The following is a 20549-nucleotide window of genomic DNA, read 5'->3' on the forward strand; positions in this document are numbered from 1 at the left end:
GTTTGTTTTTGTTAGGTGGTGGTTGTTTTTTTTTTTAATGCAACACATTTAAAGATAAGAAACACAAAACACAAACTAGGACTGTGACTTGAAGCAGTAATACCTATTCTGGTAAAAGAAATAGTCATAAAAATGTGGGAAATAAGAGTGCAAGGTTTCACTGAACCAACTTAAGAAAGGAGAATTATCCCCCTTGATACAGAGGAAACACGTTTCACCCAGAGGAAATCAATAACAACAACTGAATCTGAAGTAATTCCCTGAGCTGCCACCAAGAAAGCTTTTACTCATCAGCTGTGCTTCAGTATATGAAAGGATAAAGCAGCAACAAATTAAACGGGTGATTGCCAAGCAGTCTGACCAGCAAGGCAGCTGTACTAGTTAATAGTCCCATTTGTGACCACCCTGCTGTGTTATGACTCCTCTGAACAGACTTTCAGCCTTAGTGAAAAACAACTTGTGTTAACATGACATAGTAAGATTATTACAAATTCATAATCCAATTTAATTTTCTCTACTTTGCTACACCATGTAAGTTTTACTTTGAAAGAATGAAAAAAGTGGGGAAAAAATCCACCCCTCTTACAACTCTGGAAGGTGCTCTAGTTTAATGGCATTGCCACATATTAAGATATTACAAAAGGAATCTTGTGTCAAATCAATGCGTGATCAGATGTCTTACAAGTTTAACTACCATCACTGAAACACATTTGCAATGTGCTGATTTTAAGGTCAACGAAAAGCATACTATTCTGAAAGACCTTTAGAAGACAATGTCTAAGAAAAGGGGATGTAAAAAGCATTTGCTTTAACACTCTGATAAGTTCCTTACTAAATTTTAATACAATATTCAAAGATTAAGCAAACATCTGTGATCACTAAACATGTCAGACTCATTTTACTTCTTACCATGAGGGCTTGTATCACAGTAGCAGCCTCTCAAAGATGGGACAGTAAACTGAGAAAGCAGTCTCACTTCTTTAAACACATGTGTAAGTGCTTTTTAAATAACTATGAAACTACATCACATATATGAGACCAGAAATAAAAACTACTTTCCAGGAAATACTAGTGGAACTATAGGTAGGAGAGAGTCTACATGTAAAACAAGTCATGCCCTTGTGTCTTACTAATGGACTCTTTATGGAAATACTTTTCTCAACAAGTTAATCTTATACTAGGTACTGGAAGTGACCTGGCTGTGAACTAGAAGCTGAAGACTGATGTCACCCATTGAATTAATTGCTACACTAAACTGACAGGCAATCTGTGACTAGGGTGACGGAGCCACAAGTCCATGCAGACATCAGAAGGAAGACGTGCGCTTGAAATGGAGCTGGAACAAGGCTGACTTCAGCTCAGATTGCACAGGACCAGCAAAGAACACACTGTCACGTAATCCTATCCTGGAGAACTAAAGGCATTTGCATAGTCAGCTTCAGTCATATTTCTAACAACAAATACTACGTGAACATTCAGATGCAGGACCCAAACTGTATCTCTTCAAACACTGCAGACAGGGGAGGTCAACGCTTTCAGAAGACAGCCTTCCCATCTACTTGCTTAATACATCTGGGTTAAGCATTAGCCAGCCAGCCACGCATCTACACAAAGCTAGAAGCAAGCTGCTCTACAAAGACGGAATAGCACAGTTCTCAATTCTTATACCCTGACTGCCCATCTGCAGTTTCTGAAGGACTAATGTAGTTAAACTGAAAGAGTTAAACATCTTAAACCCTTTAAGTATAGATTATTTTAGTGACTGCAAATAACTATACAGTGTAACAAATCCTTATCAAAAGTCACCATGGTAAGAACCAGCTACGCTAACCACTTCCCTTGTGAGAGCCAGCTTTATCCCCTCCCAGTTATAAAAACATGCCATTTATTTGAACATGGAAAGGGAGTAACAGTGCTAGACCCATATTGTCTCATTTCCCATTTCCTTTTAGGTATCAAAATGCAGACCTTGTCACAATAAGCCTCAGAAACGCAATGAAGCAGACATTGGGCCTTCAGGAGAGAAAGTGAGATGTTGGGTCTCTAAAGTGAACTTAGGGAAGGAAAAGAGCAAGTCCTACACTTGTATACTGTACACAGTATTTTTTATTTTCCAAAAGTGATTGTAAAGAAACCTGAGGAAAGATTGGATAGACTGTTACTGACAAATGCCAAAACCTTACCCAATTATAACTACAATGAAAACTTGGACTGCATTTATGCTTACACACTAATTATTGGTGGTTTCAAGCAAAAAAAAAAAAAGTTTAAAAAATTTCTTTAGGGCAAAATCCATAGGCCTGCTTTGTGCCTCCACCAAATCATAAATGTATTTGTCATCGTGTTTGCTGCACAAGAAAGTGTTTTGAAATCTGGAGGCAAAGGTGTCTTCTCCCCCAGAGATTAACTGAAAATACTTAGCAGAAAAAAGAGCCTGTCCTTGTCAAGGTACCAGCTCCCCTAACACAAGTTTTGTTCTCCCCACAGAGGGGAGACAGAGCACAGCTGGTCTCAACTAGTATAACCAGCAGAGCCCTTTTGCACAGATGACATTTCACAGATCTGAAAATGATGCATTGGCTTTGTTCCAATGCAGTTTACCTACTGACTAGTCGTCCAAATCAGGGAGATGTGTAGCCCCTTTTGGCTCTACAATCAGAGAAACTTAATGTTCATTTTGTACCAATGGTAACCAGAGAAGGTAAATTTGTTCAGTAGTCTTTCCCTTACAAACATTAATTGGAATAGAGCTGAATTATTTCCCAATAAGCCAGAAGAAGCAAACTGAGTATTTTTTCAAAATCTTATGGCTGTTTAAGTATAGCTATTCATAGTTGAAAAGGTCCTAAGTATATTAAAGAAAAAAAAAAAGAAAAAAGGAAAAACAATCATATTCTTACTTTTGACAACTTTCACTGTTACATCTTTTGAATGACATTTTAATCATGGCAGAAACTTACCATTTTTAGATATTTCACAAATCAGCATGGCCTAGGCAGAATCAACCTAAGAGTGCTAAACATACGTAAATTGAAATACATTTATATGTCAAGATTCTGTTAGAATCAGGAGGTCTTGCAGTTTGTAACACAAACTACACTACCAGATCTTGCATCTTTCTTTTTCCCCAAGCTCTATAGGCACCTGTTGCCTGAAGCATCAGAGACAGTCCACCTTGCTAACCTTATGAGTCCCATACCAAGTTTTACGTAGCTGAGGGCCACAAGATGCACAGCACTTACCTAGTCATTGTGAGTACAAACAGGTTTTATGCTAGGATCACCCTGCTGCCATTAGATTGACAGAGCTGACAAGCGGAGAAGCTTCACTCGGAATACTGCAAGAGTCACATGTAACACCAAGGTGGGCATAGTGGTAAGTAATTTGGGTCCTGATTTTCCTCTGAATTGGGATTCACGTTTTGAATGAAACACAGATTAGAGAAGTTTCACCTACTCAATGATAAACCTTGCTTTATTTCAGCCTAAGGCACCAATACCACAAATAGAATAGATAAACATTAAGTGAACACTTGCTCACAAAGAATACCAATAAAATCCATGAGGCTCCACCATTGCATAAGCGTTTTACTACAGGCTCACTCACAAGATTAAAACCTGTATTTTTGTTTAAGTCCCAGCTATTTATGGTTATTTAGGTCTCAACTACTTATGCACATGCAAGTACTTAAAGACAGTGGAAATACTTATGCATACAGCTAAGCTGCTGCCTGGAAAGAGATACTTCAAAAAAAAAAAAATTACTTGTCTATTCAGAAAACTTCAGAGACCCATTTTGATGAAGCTCCTATGGAACTTTGTCTATGTGGTAGAAGCTGGCAGATTTCCTACTAGTTCCCCTTGCTAGCTCCTCGGCAGTCCACCCTCTGGGCTGAAAGCAAGCCAAAAGCCTAAAAGTTCTGGCTGTGCTCTCCCCTGCAATCTTGATTCCCAGGGTCTACAAGTGGCCTGCCTTGGCACTGGACCTATATTCTCATGTGCAGTCAATTTTAAAATACAGGAATGTAATTCATACATAGGTGATTTCAAAATGCCAAAACAGTTGTCCCTCCCCACTTGGCTTTGCTGGGCATGCTCACTGGTGGCAGAACTGTAAAATACTGCCACAAACATGCAGCTCAGAGCAGGTCAGAACAAGCAAACAGGAGAGCATACTAATTTTCTGCTGAGGTACTAAGGGGAATTATATACTTCAGCATATTTACCAGGACGAGATGGTTTATCATTGTACCTGAACATGCTGGAACTTAACCACATGCTTAAAAGACAAAACTGAAGATAGAGTAGCACTGTTCCTCTTACCATATATACACATAACTTTCTAAAGAGCTAATCTATACTTCAAAATTTTCAATGTAAATAATGTAATTTCAAGACCAAGTATAATTATACTCTGAATGAATTTAGAAAGATGAACATTAAACAGTTTCTTTAGTTTAATATCCTTAATTAGAGAAAATAGGGGAATAATTTGGTTAAAGACAGTACCTTTCTGAGAAATGCTAGAGTTTTCACAAAGGTTTGTGATGTTATATAGAGTATCCCAAGAGCAGCAGCCAAGGAAAGTTACTGACACTGATGTATTTGGTACAGAGAGTAGACGTTTGAATGAGATGTTGTATTGGGTTTGCATGGCAAGATTTTGGTAGCAGAGGGGCTACAGGGGTGGCTTCTGTGAGAAGCTGCTAGAAGCTTCCCCCATGCCTGACAGAGCCAATGTCAGATGGCTCCAAGACGGACCTGCCACTGGCCAAGGCCAAGACCATCAGCGATGGTGGTAGTGCCTCTGTGATAACATATTTAAGAAGGGGAAAAAAAGTTGCTGCGGTACCAGTAACTGCAGCTGGAGAGAGGAGTGAGATCATGTGAGAGAAACAACCCTGCAGACCCCCAGGTCAGTGAAGAAGTTGGGGAGAAGATGCTCCAGGCACTGGAGCAAAGATTCCCCTGCAGCCCGTGGGGAAGACCATGGTGAGGCAGGCTGTCCCCCTGCAGCCCAGGGAGGTCCACGGTAGAGCAGATATCCACCTGCAGCCCAGGGAGGACCCCACGCCAGAGCAGGTGGATGCCCGAAGGAGGCTGTGACCCCGTGGGAAGCCTGTGCTGGAGCAGGCTTCTGGCAGGACCTGTGGACCTGTGGAGAGAGGAGCCCACGCTGGAGCAGGTTTGCTGGCAGGACTTGTGACCCCGCGGGTGACCCACACTGGAGCAGTCTGTGCCCGAAGGACTGCAGCCCGTGGAAGGGACCCATGCTGGAGCAGTTAGTGAAGAACTGCAGCCTCTGGGAAGGACTCATGCTGGAGAAGTTTGTGGAGGACTGTCCCCCGTGGGAGGGACCCCATGCTGGAGCAGGGGAAGAGTGTGAGGAATCCTGCCCCTGAAGAGGAAGCAGTGGCAGAGACAACGTGTGATGAACTGACCCCAACCCCCATTCCCCATCCCTCTGCACCACTGAGGGGAGGAGGTAGAGAATTCAGGAGTGAAGCTGTGCCTGGGAAGAAGGGAGGGGTGGGGGGAAGGTGTTTTATTTCTCATTACCCTGCTCTGGTTTGATTGGCAATAAATTAAGTTAATTTTCCCCAAGTCCAGTCTGTTTTGCCCATGAAAGTAATTAGTTGAGTGATCTCTCCCTGTCCTTATCTCAACCCATGAGCCCCTCGTTACATTTTCTTTCCCCTGTCCAGTTGAGGAGGGGAGTGATAGAGCAGCTTTGGTGGGCACCTGGTGTCCGGCCAGGGTCAACCCACCATGGATGTCATCAAGACCTTTCTCACAGACACCTCACAGGGCAACTTTCAGCTCAAAGTCTTCCAACAATTATATTTTTTTTCCTTCAGAAAGGGAAGTCCAGCTTCCACTGTAGAAAAGAAATAGAATTTGTAGGAGAGTTTAGGAATGCACTCTGCAAACCCTGACTTCTGTTCTTTTGTGGATAGAAAAAAGCTTGGCCTGAGGATTTCTTTTGGGCTGAAATGATGAGCACCCCAGGTACAATGAAACACTTAACATTTGTTTATTTTACTGATCTGCTGCTTTCTAACCCTTTCCCCGGTGTTTTCCATTCCCAAGGGTTACTTGGGCCCATCTGGCTTTGAAGTACCAATACAAGGAAAAAGCTTTCTTTTTAGAATTGAATCCTTCACTACCAACAATATAGCTGAAATCAATGACAACAGTAACCATTCTGAATGGAGGCATGCTGACCTGCAGCAGAAGCCAAGAGCAATGGTCAGGCATTACACCACTGTAACCACTGCAACAATCCTAAATTGCCCTGTATCACCTAAGCCAAATGCTGTGCCAGTTGTTAATATTTCTCCTCACTCAGGTTGCTGAGGGTATCAGTGTATGTTGGTTTACAATACTGAACACATCCTCACATGAAAGCACCTTACAGCTTTGCACAGATGGAAGACATCTTAGTTTAATCCAAAATATTTTATTACTCAGTTCCCTGATGGGGATTATCTGCCTTCTTCCCACAAAAAAGGCAGTCTGAGTGACAGTCTGCATGTCAGTCTTCACAGTGAGAGAAACCAAATAGATCAGTCAGTGATCCAATCTTTTCTGTATCAGTTTGGCACAATGCACTTCTAAAATGACAAGCCTGAAGACTATCCGCATTGCTCTCTGCCAGAGACCTGCATGGCTTAAGGAGTTTCATTCCATGCTTTCTTGTACACAAGGCCGGGGGTGGGTGGGGAAGGCGCTCCTTCTCCTCCCTCTTCCTGTAATACTGGCTTAAAACAAATACAGAGAACAATCTGCATGTCTTTAAGACCTCTTCCCTACATACCCCTGCTCTTCCTCCCAAAAGACTCTGGGAGGTATAAGAAACATGCAGTTGCAACTCAGTAAATTCTTGACAGGGGAAGAAACTGGAACTCTCAGTTAATTTTAGGAAAATGTTTGAAGAAGGTGTGAACAAGGCCATGTGGAACAGAACACATCAGTGCAGGAGATCCTGGCCCTAACCTTGGGGGTTCAATGAGAAAAATAGTTCTGCTGGTTACAGTGACCTTGCCAGAAGCCAGTAGCCACCACTGCAGGGCAGGCAGCGAAGAGCCTGGCTGCATTTGCTGGACAATATAGAAGAACTAGTTTCCACACTTACCATGGAAAACCTAACAGAAACCCAGGTGCCCCAGCGCTTCCTACAGGCTGGGGCATCCGATATGCCTGCAGAGATCAAGAAACCTACTGTATCGAGCTGTTCATTACAAATAAATGCACAAATTATAGTTGAAAACCAAAAAGATTTATGTCTCTTCTATATTTACAGAAGAGCTCATCTTCCCGAACGATAGGCAGACATCATTGAAATAAGTTTTTAAAAATAAACTTATGCATATCAATATAGTTTTAAGAGCAACTCCATCCAGCTCCACTCCATTTAAAAACCAGCTGTTCACATTTCCATTTCGAGTCTGAACTGCCTAAGAACTTTACACAACTATAGATGCCATCACATATGTTTTATTTATATGAATAATCCAATAAAATTAATAAACCATACAGATCCTTAATGTGGGAGATCCTTTCCAAATTTTTACGAACATATTAGTACTGTTTCAGTGAGCTTCCACGCTAGTCACAACTGCAATATTTTCTTATATCAAGCAAACAAGTCTTTAGTCATAGACTAGGCATCTGTAGAGGCCTTTACTTTAGTGAAATAACAAACATTTAAGATGTATTTCATGGGGACATTTAAGATACTGATTACATATCTGGTGGCAAAGTTAAAACTTGCAACAAGAGAAAAAAATTGAAAGGAATATTAGTATCATACCTGGCAACTCTGCAGCCTAAAAACATGGAAGTAAAAAAAAAAAAAAAAAAAAAAAAAGGTAAAATATTGATAAACTGAGAAAACTGTCACTGACTCACATGAATTGTCGAAGTACATATTCAGCAACCAGAAATTAAGGTACTGCCATAACTCAAAGCAATCAGAATATTGTCTTAACAATGACAATAAACAAACACTTGCCTGCTAGAGTGTATTAATCTGCCAAGCTCGATAAACTCTACATGAACTGCAAACTGGAGGTCACTGCAAGTTTCACCACGCGTGTCAGGTATTTGCATTTTGTATGCCTCTCCAGATGCAGAACAGTTAAATATTACCCAAAGGTAATGGGGAGACCCTATTATCCACTGAGCTTTGAAGCTTCCCTTTTAAAGAAACAAAGAATTACTAAAATAAAATTCTGCAGGCATTTATTGGCAGTAGAATGGGAGGTAACACTGAATTTGTTTAAAAAACAATTGTTTCTCAATTTGGTATTATCACAAATTACATTTTTTTTTCCTTCAACACTTAAAATGTTTACACCAAGCCCTTTCAGTATCTGAAAGGAACAATCCTGAAAGTACAAGCATGATGGTCATGAAGGACATACAAAAAATCCTCAGGGTGTAAGAAAGTTATTTGAGAGAAATAACTAGTGAAATGAAATGCGTATCCGTGGGCCAAAACAAGGACTATTAGTTGCATACCTTTGAGGGTTTACTACCAGCTCACAAAAGGACCTGATCTTCACTGGTGACAGCTGAGCAAAGACTCATTCCAGTTTGCTCAAAAGCAAGATGACTTCGATGATCCTCAAGCAGAGGATGGAAAAGAGCTCAGAAAACAAGATGTCAGATGTGGTCAGATGTCAGTGTGGTCTAGCAGACACAACTCATTTTTCCAGCACTCTACTCCCCCCTTCCACAGTGTCCCTGGGTAAGTTACAAGGAGCTGCAGTATCAACAGCAGTGTGAAATCTTACTGATGAGAAATACTAGGGAAGAATTGAAGTCACCCAGCATAATAAGTATATTAGCAGCCATTCCACTACAAATTAGACTACTAGGACAAGAGAGATGAGAACAAGCAGTATTAGGTTATGTTTCCATGAATGATGTGAATAGTTTACAATTCAGGGACACAAAAGAAATCTATGGAGACAGTGTGAAACAAAAGTAGACTGACTTGAATTCCAGTTTAATCCCATAGCAGAGGAACAGGAATACTCAATTACATTCTAAGTTTAAAGAAAAAAAACAATTTTTGCAAACACCTTCAAATCCTTAGTCATCAGGTGCTGAGCCCTATCAAAAAATTGGACATTTCTTAGCAAAATTGAGAGGGAGTGATGGCTCTATCAGATTTCATTAAGACAATTTGAAAATTATTTCTTCAGTTTCTAGACATAAGGTAAACAATTCCCAATTTCAAATGACTCTTAAGTATCAAGTAAATAGAACTGCTGTTTTTCAGGACATTTTTCAGCCAAGATCCAACAAAACTAATCTTAAAAAAACCCCAACAACCCAACAACCAAAAAACCCCACCCAAACAAAACAAAAAAGCAAAACAAAAAGCCACCACCCCAACAAAAACCCAAAACAACCAAACCAAAAAAACCCCCAAAATCCACAAACCAAGAAACAAACAAAAAACCCCAAAACACAAAACAATCCCAAACATATTTTATAGGAAAAAAAAAATAATCAAGACTATTCACTACCAAGCAGGATTCTCCAGTTCTGCAGTGTGGTGAGGCAGGAAATTGGAAGCATCCTGCAAGCAACACACTCAGCCTCCGGGTAAAGATAAAAAGGGAGGGAAGCAACAGAAAGCAACTTTCCACTTAACCACATTCTCCTAGTCACCTAGAGACAAGTAATGAAGCCCTCGTAAAGGCTTTCTGTCCACTTTGCCTCAAGCAAAAGAAAGAACTGTAATTCTAGAGTTTTAAGCGAGAGCAGAGCAGATAAAAAGTAAAATAAGACGACCCTTGGGTCTTTGCAGAGAATCCTCCAAGAACACCAAGATAAGGCAGAACTCAAACCAGATCCGCTCTCTTATCACCACTGCTGCTGAAAACTAGCTTTACAAGTTTGTTTAAACAGCAGCTACATGGCAATGTATAATTGCTATTTTAAACAAGCTTAACCCAAGTTTCACCAATACTGGAAGCCAGCAAAAGCCAACAGAAGCATTCCCACAGTCACCGCACTCCCACCTGCTTGTTTCCACTCCCATCTCATCCTCTCCTGCACCAGGATAAACTATTGCAGAGCTGCACCATTACCTTTACTCCAACTTAGAAAAACAACAAATGATTTAGCACACTAAAAGATCTCATGAAGTTCAAATCCATCATACAGAAGGAAAAACTGATCTTCAAATCTTGTGCTCTGCACATTTGACCTTTGGGTAAGGCAGAACTGCACATGTCTACACACAGGTATCACACTGAGCAGTAGTACTTAGACTCCACTGAGTGACAGTGGAGACTGAACCTTTAGTATCACTAAATCCAATGGGACAGAAAGCTCCAGATTAGTTAGTTACAATCTATTTACTTTGCATAGGAACAAAGAAACTGCCATACCACATCAGACCATTTAAGCAGAACCCTACCACTTGCAATAACTAAGAGTGATAAAAATCAGACACAGTAGAGGGTGACCCTCTTCCAGAAGTACTCTCAAGCCACAGAGCACAGAAGAGGTAGGAAGTGAATTTTCTCTCACAGTAGTATCCATCCAGCTCAAACTGGAAGCAGAAAATTTGGTGGCTTATTTAAGCAGCCGGTTAAAAATATCCAGCATTATGGACTTGGTTAAAACATATTAAATTATATTTTACCTTAGCTAAGAGTAGCCAAGGTCAATAATAAGGTATGTTTTTTACCTTAGCTACATTTTGACAACATGAACAGAGAAAATTATCATTATTTCAGTAAAAAAAGAAAAAAAAAAAAGAGCAAGTCAAACCTTGGCCACACTGTGCTTTCACTGTACGTGCTCTCCTGCTGTTCCCATGCCACTGGCTAGTCCAGTGCTCTGTTAAAGCATTCATGCCCTCCTTTCAAAGTCATCAAAGGTGCTACAAATTGATAAGCAGAGCTAAAATTGACAAGCATTTACTTGTGCATATAGTCAAAACTTCAGTTTCACAGTGTGTCTTCAGTGTCTCTAGCAGGCATCAAACAGCAACTGCAGAAAAAACAGTATAAATATCTACAAAGGTTGTCTTGCAGCTGAACTATATGAAAAGTCTGCCATATCTAGCATATAGATTTTCAAATTCAAACACTTAGTTTTCACTCAAGACACACAGTACATGGTTACTGTACGCAGAGGAGATGAAATGTGGCATTTCCTGCTTTTCGTTTTTATAAGAACATGATTACAGCAGTATAACTAATCCTGTACTTGGGGATGTAATAAGCCACCTACATCAATTGCAGACACCAATAAACATCGCTTAAAGGGCCTGAATATTTTAAAAGAACATTGTCAAGGTTGCAGAGAAGAAGGTGCATTTTGCCCTCATGGATTTCCCTCAAGTTACAAGAAATCATACTACAGTTATCACTGAACTCACTGTTTGGATCTTTTTACATAAACCAAATCAATATACTCTCAGTACAGACATGGGATAAGAGGCCTGAAGTGCTTTATGTTGAAGCTGCATTTCCTAGTAAAAAAAATCCCTTCTCTTACAGTGATACAAAAAGATACCTTACAACATTCACAGCTTTTAGTGAATATATTTGCTGTATTGCTGCGACAAGCAGAATGTTTGAGAGCTTGGAGAAAAAAGGTAGTATTTACATTTAGGAGTTAACAACAGAGTCAATTTCCCTTCTCAGCGTCACTCTGAGGCTCATGCAGGTCTCCCAGCATAAACAGAAACAAAAAATCTATTTAAAAACAAAGTAACTGTAATACCAAAGAGACTGATAGGGGGACTTTGGAGTAAGCACAGTATCTTTTAACTAACAGTAGATCCTTACAGGAAAGTACAACTACTGTATTTAAAAACAGACTAGAAAACCTCCACAAAATACATTATTTTGATTATGTCCTTCAGTTTGCCTCTTAATAAATGCCTGGGCAACAGCTTCATGCACAAATTTGACGTGTAATACGCTGTTACTCACATACAAATTAACCTCCCTCCTTCGGCTAGAACAAGTCAATATTACAAAAAGGGAAAAGAGATGTTTTAAATTCTTGATACGGTCTGACAAACTAGTACGTTGTCTAACATCTGTTTACTGGTAACATGACATACAGAATTACTGAGATACTCTGCATGAGCATTTATAGGATATTTCTGAAGAAAAATCACTAGTAACGTTGCCATGTATTTTCAACTCTACTTATGATAAATTCAAAGAAGATTACCTCACCAAAATACTAAAGAGAAAAGCACTTGGCATTTAGTATTTTCTGTGATTTGTTAACATTCCCAGTCAAATATCAGAGCATTTAAGAGAAGGGTTTTAACTTAACACTCAAAACACTGACTTGTCCAAATGCAGGTACTTAAAAGTAAGCAAAACCGTCCATGTGAAAGCAAAAAAATCCACAGCTGCTCTCTCACTGCTGCTGTGGGACTGACTAGCAAGGATGGACCCAGTGTTTCACTATTGGTGCAACATATATTGACTTTCCTGGACCCCTAATATCAGCCTAACTCCCACTTGCTATCACCATGAGACTCTGAGTTGTTTTAAATGTGTTCCAACACTGATTATTTTCCTTGAAAGCCACGAAACTGGTTACAATCAGTAATGAGATACAATATACAGTCCATTATAATTTCATTACTTGATAGAGACAAAGATGGTGCTAAGAGTCATAAAAAGACAAGCTACTCGTTCAAATTCATAATTATTCCCACCTCTCCAGACACTTCAGATTTCCCACTAATCCTTCTGTAAGTACAGAGGCATTTCTTACCTGTTATGACCACACCATATCAAGTATTTTTACATTGCCCTAGAAAAAGACCAAAATCCATGTGAATTGCTGAGAATTCATATAAACAGGACTTTGGTCGAGAAAACAGTTCTTATTACAGTAGTCCCAAGATAAATCAACTTTTAAAAAATATCCTTCAGGTTTAACCCGTGTAAGACCAACTGAAAAGAATACACAAGTCATGTGTCCAAACTGGAACTAGATTTCTTGTGAGATTTAAATAATTAGCCAGACAAACTGGAAGGCAGCATTGAAATAGGTCTGTGGATGCTAACACTAAGTCCTTAAACTACACAGTCCACATCATATAAAACCTTACAAGAAATCCATATGAAATTGTCAACTTCACATCAAAATTACACCGTCACTACTGCAGTGCCTTCCCACACACATACCTACGAGTTAGACCTAGCAAGCGCACGTTAAAGCTGAAATGTGCTCATAAGTACTTAACTGCTTCACCACAGACATGAGTTCGCTTTCACCCTGAATACTTCTACACATGTCAAATAGGCAAAATATGGGCCGTTTTATAAACCTTCAAGAAAATGGACTTATCAAATAATACATACGGAAGGCAAATACGAGCTACGAACACCAGGGCACTAAATGAAACCACTGAAATGTATCGCCTAGACTAAACCGCCGCAAAATTACTTTCCCCTGGAAACAGGGAGAGGACATTTACGTTCGAAAACCTTTTGCCCCCCCTTACCAAGGATTAAAGAAATCAGTTCTGCAGTAATACCACGATGCTGCAAACTGGAATTAGACTGCGGAGAAGTCCTTTTAAACAAACAAAAATCACTCAGTTTTGTGCAGCAAACTGCTAGGACAGCGCAGGAAGCCGTCAGGTGCTCGGCGAGCACCCGAAGCACCGCCGCCGCCGCCTGAAGCACACGGCGCAGCCCGCGCCCTGCCCCGGCACGGCGGAGCTGCGGGCAGAGCCAGCGGGCTGGGCTGGGCTCGGCTCGCCCCGAGCCCCAATGGCTGACGCATCCGGCCCCCGCCGCCACCCCGACCTCCCACTCCAAAGCCCCTCGGGACTCCGGCAGAAGTTAAACACAAAAGCACCCCCCGCAAGCACACACGCCACCCCCCCACCCCCACGCCTCGGCTCCCCCGCAGCCCGACCCGCTCCGCCGGCGCCGGCCGCCGGGCCCCGCGCAGCCCCGCGCCGCTGACAGCTGCGGCCGGCCGGCGGGGCAGCCCTCACCCACGCACCAGGTGCCCCCGCGCCCCGGGGGAAGGCGGCGGCCGAGGGCTGCCCGCCGCGCCCCGGCCCTGCGCTCCGTGGGCAGCTCCCGCCGCCCCCCGCATCCGCTGCCGGCCCGCGGCCAGGCGGCGGCCGGGCGCCCGCGAGGGGAAACGGGGCGCCGGAGCACACCCCGAGCCCTCCCCGCGGGAACAGCCCCGCCGCTGTCACCCGCCGCCGGCCGGGGTCGAGCCCTGCCCACGACAACCCGCCCGCCCACCCTCCCCGGCGCCCCCTCACCTCGCGGGGGGGGACGGCTCCATCCTCCGCTCCGCGGCGGGGTCGGTCCCCGCCGGGCTCCCCGCCGGCAGCGGCTCCGGGAGCTCGGCGCAGCGGCTGGGGGAGGCAGCCGGGCTGGCGGGGCTGGAGCGCGGCGGCCCGGGCAGGTAGTGGAGCAGCAGCGTCTCGGGGGGCTCCGGCGAGGAGGAGGAGGAGGAGGAGGAGGAGGAGGAGGCGGCGGCGGCCGGGGCGGCGGCGAGGAAGAGGGGCGCCTCGGGCAGCCGGTCCAGCTCCACGCTCCGCACTTTGCGCAGCTGCTTCCGTCTCCAGTCAGAGCGCTGCTCCCGGCTGCTGCTGCCGCCGCCGCCCGCCTCCCGCAGGAGCCCCCCGCCGCTCCCGGCGACGCTCCCCGCGACCCCGCCGCCCTTCAGGCTCCCGCAGGCGGCGGCGGCGGCCGCCTCGGCGCCGCTGCCCGAAGATAATCCCGACGACGAGGTGCGATTCCCCGCCGCCGCCGCCATTTTCTCTGGCGGGTCACATCGGGCTCCTGAGGATCGGGGGGAGCCAGCACTCCGACCCGCTGCGGAAACAGCGCTGCCTACGCAAACGGCGTAGGGAGGGGGGCGGGAGGCGGGTGCGGATTGGCGGCGGCGGGCGACGCGGGGCGGGGCGGCCGCCTGTAGGTGCAGCGGGGCGGGGCCGCGCGGCGCCCCGCCCCGCCCGCCCCCGCGCAGGTGTTGGCGATGGGAGGGAGCCGCGCCCGCCGCCGCCGCCGCCGCCGCCGCGCGCGCTGTGCCCGCTCACCAGCGGCAGGGCCTGGCCCGGGTCGGGCTGCCCGCGGACGGACGGACGGACGGACGGACGGACGGACGGACGGAGAGAGAGACACAGGCAGACAGGTCGGCCCGCGCCGCGCCCGGGAGCCGGTGGAGGTGCCGGGCGGCGAGGACGTCCCCGCCCCCACGCGGCCCTTCCCACGTGTGGGAGAGCGGCGGGGGCTCCGGCGGCCCCGGGCAGCCGCCGCCCCCCTGTGAGGAGTTGAGGCGCGGGGAAGCCCTTCCCGAAACTCGGGCCGGCTCCGGGCCGCGCCGCAGCTCGCAGCACCCCGTCCGCCTGCCCCCGCTCCCCAGCACCCCGAAAACTCCCCCCAGGCGGCGGCCTCCCCGGGGGCCGGCCGAGGGGCGAGGGGGGAGTAGAACGCCTGCGGTGCCTTGTTGCGCTGCGGCGAGCCGCCGGGAAATGGCTGCTGCGCCCGAGCTTACCTGCTCATTCCTCTCTGGGCTTAGTACGAAATTCAATGCACATCCTTGCTCGCAGCCTTTAGGCGTCCTTCCCCGCGCTGCCCTCAGTTGGCAGGCGCCGCTTCGCCCATCCTCAGATACTTTTCCATGTCTGTAACTACTTGGAAGCGTTAATGTCTCGTCGGAGCACACTCCTTCCCCTATGTGCGAAAGTACGCGCATCTAGTTTAGATGATAGCCTGCCACATATACCTACCGCTGCGGCTGTTTCCCGAGAGACTGGGAGAGAGGAGAAAGGCAGGAGGCATCACATGACCAGAACCTTGGGGAGGTCCAAGCAAAATTTGCTCTTGGTCTAGATTTCCACTCGACCACAATTGGGTGGTTCTGCTTTCAACCTCCGAGCTGCGGAGAAGGGACTTAAAATTTTGCAAGAGCAGAAGGGTGTACGTTGCTGTCAGAAAGGTGCTGGTTTGCTGCCGTTAAACAAGCCTGCCTGTTTGAATGCCGATTTAATCTGAGATGAGGAAAGGAAAACTAATGTCGCTATACATACCAGGTTGTTTTCAGGATGGTGTTATTTTGAGTACAGTAGAAGTCGCAGAGTTCAAGGCACTTTTCTTTAGCTGAATATCTTAGGCTTGTTTCTCAGAATTTGCTATGTATCCCCCAAGTGTAACACTAACTAAGCATCTCAACAATCGATTGTTACTATGGTCACTTGGCTGGGATCACTGCTTTGATCTGAAGCACTAGTTGAGTGAGAAGTACCTCCTGACAGAAGCAGATTCTTTCTTGCCTTACATATGGGATCAGATGCTGACCTAAATGTAGAGTCTTCACTGAAGGATGTGCAGACCAGATTAAAGAGGCCTTTCCCTCTAGACTTGCAAAAGGAAAAGCCGGAGGAGACTGGTTGTACTCCATTTAATTGCAGAATAGTATCAGTATGCGTGTGGCCTTAAGGTCACCCTAAGTGAATCGCTTAGGTGGTCTGTCAAGATGCCACGCTGTAACTACCCTTATGAAGGTTTTTCAGTGAAGGATGCTGTGAGAAAGTCAGTTGTGTTCGGTGTCATCTTGTATGTAGGGTACCTTTGGGATAAGAAGGTGATCTAAATATCCTCTTGTAATGTACAACTCAGGGTTGTACATTTAAAGATAAATTAATTCTGAATTTCATAAAGATACAATCCATTGCTTATTTACAGCCTTTACTATAACTTAGAGACAGTTTTCTGGAATATTCCTAAACCAAGCCTTATTGCCAAAGTGAGGATCTTACTAAATGCAGGGAAGAACAGAGCAAAGCATGCGCTTTGTAGAAGCAGCATGAGATTAGTTTCATGCAAATTCTGAAGCGGATGGCTGAAATGAACTCAAATTATTACCAGTTGTTGGCAGTGTAACCTGCATGTACACAGGATCCTCTGGTCTTCAGTAGGAAAAACAAACAAACAAACAGTGCAGTACTATATCTTTTCAAGCATTCTTCTCTGCCATAATATCACATTCACATGTCACCATCCCTGTTAAGGCACGACTTGGTCTTGTAAGTAAGGCCAGTACTGTCAAGGTTTTGAGTTACTTTCGGACAAGATGGAAAGTGGAAGAACCTCACTATTTAGTCGTTAAAGAATACATGGTATGCCTTATAAGGGCTGTTTATCCCCTGATTATTGGCTGAAATCTAACTCTTAATAAATTACATTTTGCCTGTGATCCTTATATTCACCTTACTGTTTCAAACGGATTTTTCTCCACTCTGCCTTGACCAGGGCAGCACAGCAGCACACAAGGAAACACCTGCCATGCCTCACTCCAGAACACTAGGTAATGCAATGCCTGTATGCAACATAAATTTATGCACAATATAGAGGGTCTGCTAGAAGTACTAAGTTCTGAAATCAGTAGTTGAACATGCTGACTGACATCTGTGTTTTCTTGTGATCTGCTCTTAAAAATCCTTTTGTACTCAATCAGTGTGAGTTGACCTGATTGTAAAAAGCATAAAACTTACTGAAGAGCTCAGAAAGATACTCAGTTACCTCTTGCATAGATTATTTCTCAGACCATCTAAAATACAGCTTGGGAGGGTAACTTGAGACTTTTAGAAGTTTTCAGCGGGCCTGTTTCCCCTAAGTCATAAGGAGCGGCATCCAGGGTTTGTTATGAAACAGAAGCCTTTGGCCTCAAATTAGCATCGTGCAACATTTGGAACATCAACTGTTGTACACAAAGAAACTTCTGTTTGGGAACACACTAAGTTTTTGCAAGCCAAGGAGTTTCCTTGTTGCACAAAACCTGTAACAGTGGCATGAATAACCAACAATTTTCAACATGCTACAGATAGGAATCTGCCATGCCCCTGAATACATAACCTAGGCATCATCATCCACAAACAGAATAAGTATGAGAGATAACACAGTCTGTAGCTTCTGGTCTTGACTAAACATGCAAAAAGTGCTTTAATACTGTATACAAACTAGATTCTCCCTGTCTTGTTCTTCTGTGTAGAAAGACTTATCCCCACCTTGATCTTCATTCTTTCCATTGTGAGAAAGGGAAAACAAATCTGCTCCTAAGCCATAATCCTTTCCTCTTTACTCCTCTGTGTCAAGCAACTAAATGAGGACATAGAGTCTGAGGTCCTTGTCATTCTCGTTTCCTAGATCCTGCTGAAAATCTGCTGGTGTCTCTGTTGCCTGTAGAAATGCTTTGCCATCTTGCTGATGCTCAGTTCTTACTTCACAGTGTAACAGGTGTGCCTTTTAGAAGAAATTCCATCTCAGAAAATCAGGATGCCATATCACTTTTCAGGAGAGAGAAAGCCAGGTAAAACCAGAATCTGTTACAGGGAATTCTATAGGTTTAGTTCAGACACTGGGAATGTCTAGTCTCACTGTTATTTGAGTATTTTTCTTACTGGCTCACCTACTAATTTCAGCATTGATTTCCATGGGAAAAGTGTTTAAAGATTTATTCCCTCACATTTCAGTTCACACAGAACTGAACTTTTGTTAAAAATGTATTTTGAATCCACAAAACTTAAGATTATATCTTGAGCTAGGTGTCAGACACATTACATAAGAAAAGAGCTGTACTTAAACCTCCTTTTTCTGCCAAAGCACGTAATAACAGTTCTCTGTTTCATTTTAAGAACTAACAATACTGATGTTTCTTCTAACAGCCCTGCACTGTCTAGTCACATTCATCACAGTTATCAATTTTTTTCCCATAGCATCTGCTCACGAACTGGGGAGCCTTTTGGTCTATCCACCATATGATCCAGAGCAAAAAGGTCATCTGTTCCCAAAAAGTTTGCAATTTAAGTATGAAGGACAGACAAGAAACAGAGCAATCAGCAAGATAGATTACAGTCCTTGTACAGTGGAAGTCTATCTGCTGCCTTGATTTTTTTTGTCACTAGTTTGTACATCTTGCATTAACTACTAAAATTAGGTCAAATTTGTGATGTCAGGTAGTCTTTAAAATATCTATACTTTGATGTCTAATTTGGATATTCTTCCTGGCTGTGCTACAGTGGATTTTTCTGAGCTCGAATAAGTCACCATTCTTTCATGCTCAATTTTTCCTAACTGTAACTGGGCAACAAATATACTTACCTACCTCAGGCCTGACAGAAGGCTGAGGGATTTAATATTATTGAGTTTCCAGGTGAACCCTTGCTCAAAGAAAGTACAGTAATGAAGTGAGCAAGACCTGTTAAACTTCTTCTCGTACATCACTTATGAAGAGCTACCAAAATTATTGCAGCTGTCAGCTCTTTTTCTTATATTCTTCCAGACTACTAAATTGACAATATAGCTCTCACCCAGATCAGCAGTTACATCTACTGTAAGCACCACTATCTGTTCCCTCTCTGGGGAAAGCCACTGTACCATTTCAGACTCAGGAGACCAGCAATAGCTTAGTTTTCCTCTACCCTACTGCTACCACTGGCTGTTACATCTCTTTCAGCCTTGGTGCTTATTATTCCTTCTGTTCTGTGAAACAAAGGCATGGGGCATGAGCACAGCTGTTAATAAACTGTGGAAACTTTTCTCCACTGAAAGCTATAGACTTCCAAATTACAAGGGAACAGATGCAAGAGTTTCACTCTTATTTTTGTTAATAAGGGCATATAGCAACCTACTGAAAGAGAGCATGAAGGGTCAGGATGGAAGAAGGACCACTTCCTCAGGCCCACCAAAGAGGACTCCGCAGTTAATCTTTTCCTCTGCCTGCTGCTCAGTCATCCTTCTTCTGTCAGCAGCAGAATCATACGGTACCAACAATAAACTGCAGTTACTAGAGGACAGTAACATGACAATAGCATAAACATTCAACCATCAGTAAACATAAAAACAAGGCCAAGTCTTGTTGATGTGTCTCAGCATGGCTGTGGGCCGCAAACCAACAGTCTCATGTGATCGGTACATCCAGGACATACCGCACAAACCTTGTGAGCATCCTGTAGAAGAGGAGCAGACAAAAGTGACACAATTTGACAGCTGCTTCTGGATAACAGCCAGAACAATATCCCTAAATAATCGCCAGACAGGCAAGGACCTGGCAAGAACACCCGCCACAGAGTACCCTACTTGCTTTCTCCAGAGCCAGAGCCTATCTATCTGAATAGTCATTTCTGGGTGCAGTAATGGCATCCAGCCTGACACACTCTCTCCCTCCTTTTTATTCCTGTTCCTCCCACCCTGCCCCTCTAGTAATACTGTCTGTATGCCTTCATTCATGATGGCTAGCAGTGGTGGCAGTGTTGTTCCTCTTCCTAAATCCAGCAGGCAGAACTGCCAAGGCCCTCACAGCTGTCAGAGGGAATAAGACAGCTCAGCAGCGACGTTAGTGCCTAGTTCATCATGGGATCCCTTTATGCCAAGCCTGTCGATTTTCTGGCACCATGGCAGAAGTGAATCAAATAGCTTTTTGTTGTAATGATGTCAGGGAGTCCACAGATCTTAAAAATAGTTATGGGATCTTTTATGTCCAAACAGTCAGATCTTTATCATACCCACCTTTTTAGAA

The 20549-nt window shown here is 44.1% G+C and overlaps 1 protein-coding gene across 3 annotated transcripts in view; it reads right to left on the reverse strand.

The window, feature by feature from the left end:
- MAP3K1 (mitogen-activated protein kinase kinase kinase 1) overlaps window positions 1–15785 on the reverse strand; it is a 65060-nt gene extending 49275 nt beyond the window's left edge. For 2 of the 3 annotated variants that reach the window (XM_052777498.1, XM_052777499.1), the window contains exon 1: window positions 14287–14823. In XM_052777498.1, the coding sequence (XP_052633458.1) occupies window positions 14287–14786 (500 nt within the window). In that variant the 5' untranslated portion in view covers window positions 14787–14823. Of the gene's footprint in view, window positions 1–14286; window positions 14824–15527 lie in introns of those variants that run through there. The other variant, XM_052777500.1, reaches the window with a different exon arrangement.
- Between the last annotated feature and the right edge of the window lie 4764 nt (window positions 15786–20549).

The sequence above is a fragment of the Harpia harpyja genome, chromosome Z (assembly GCF_026419915.1).
Source record: "Harpia harpyja isolate bHarHar1 chromosome Z, bHarHar1 primary haplotype, whole genome shotgun sequence".
NCBI classification, from domain to species: domain Eukaryota; kingdom Metazoa; phylum Chordata; class Aves; order Accipitriformes; family Accipitridae; genus Harpia; species Harpia harpyja.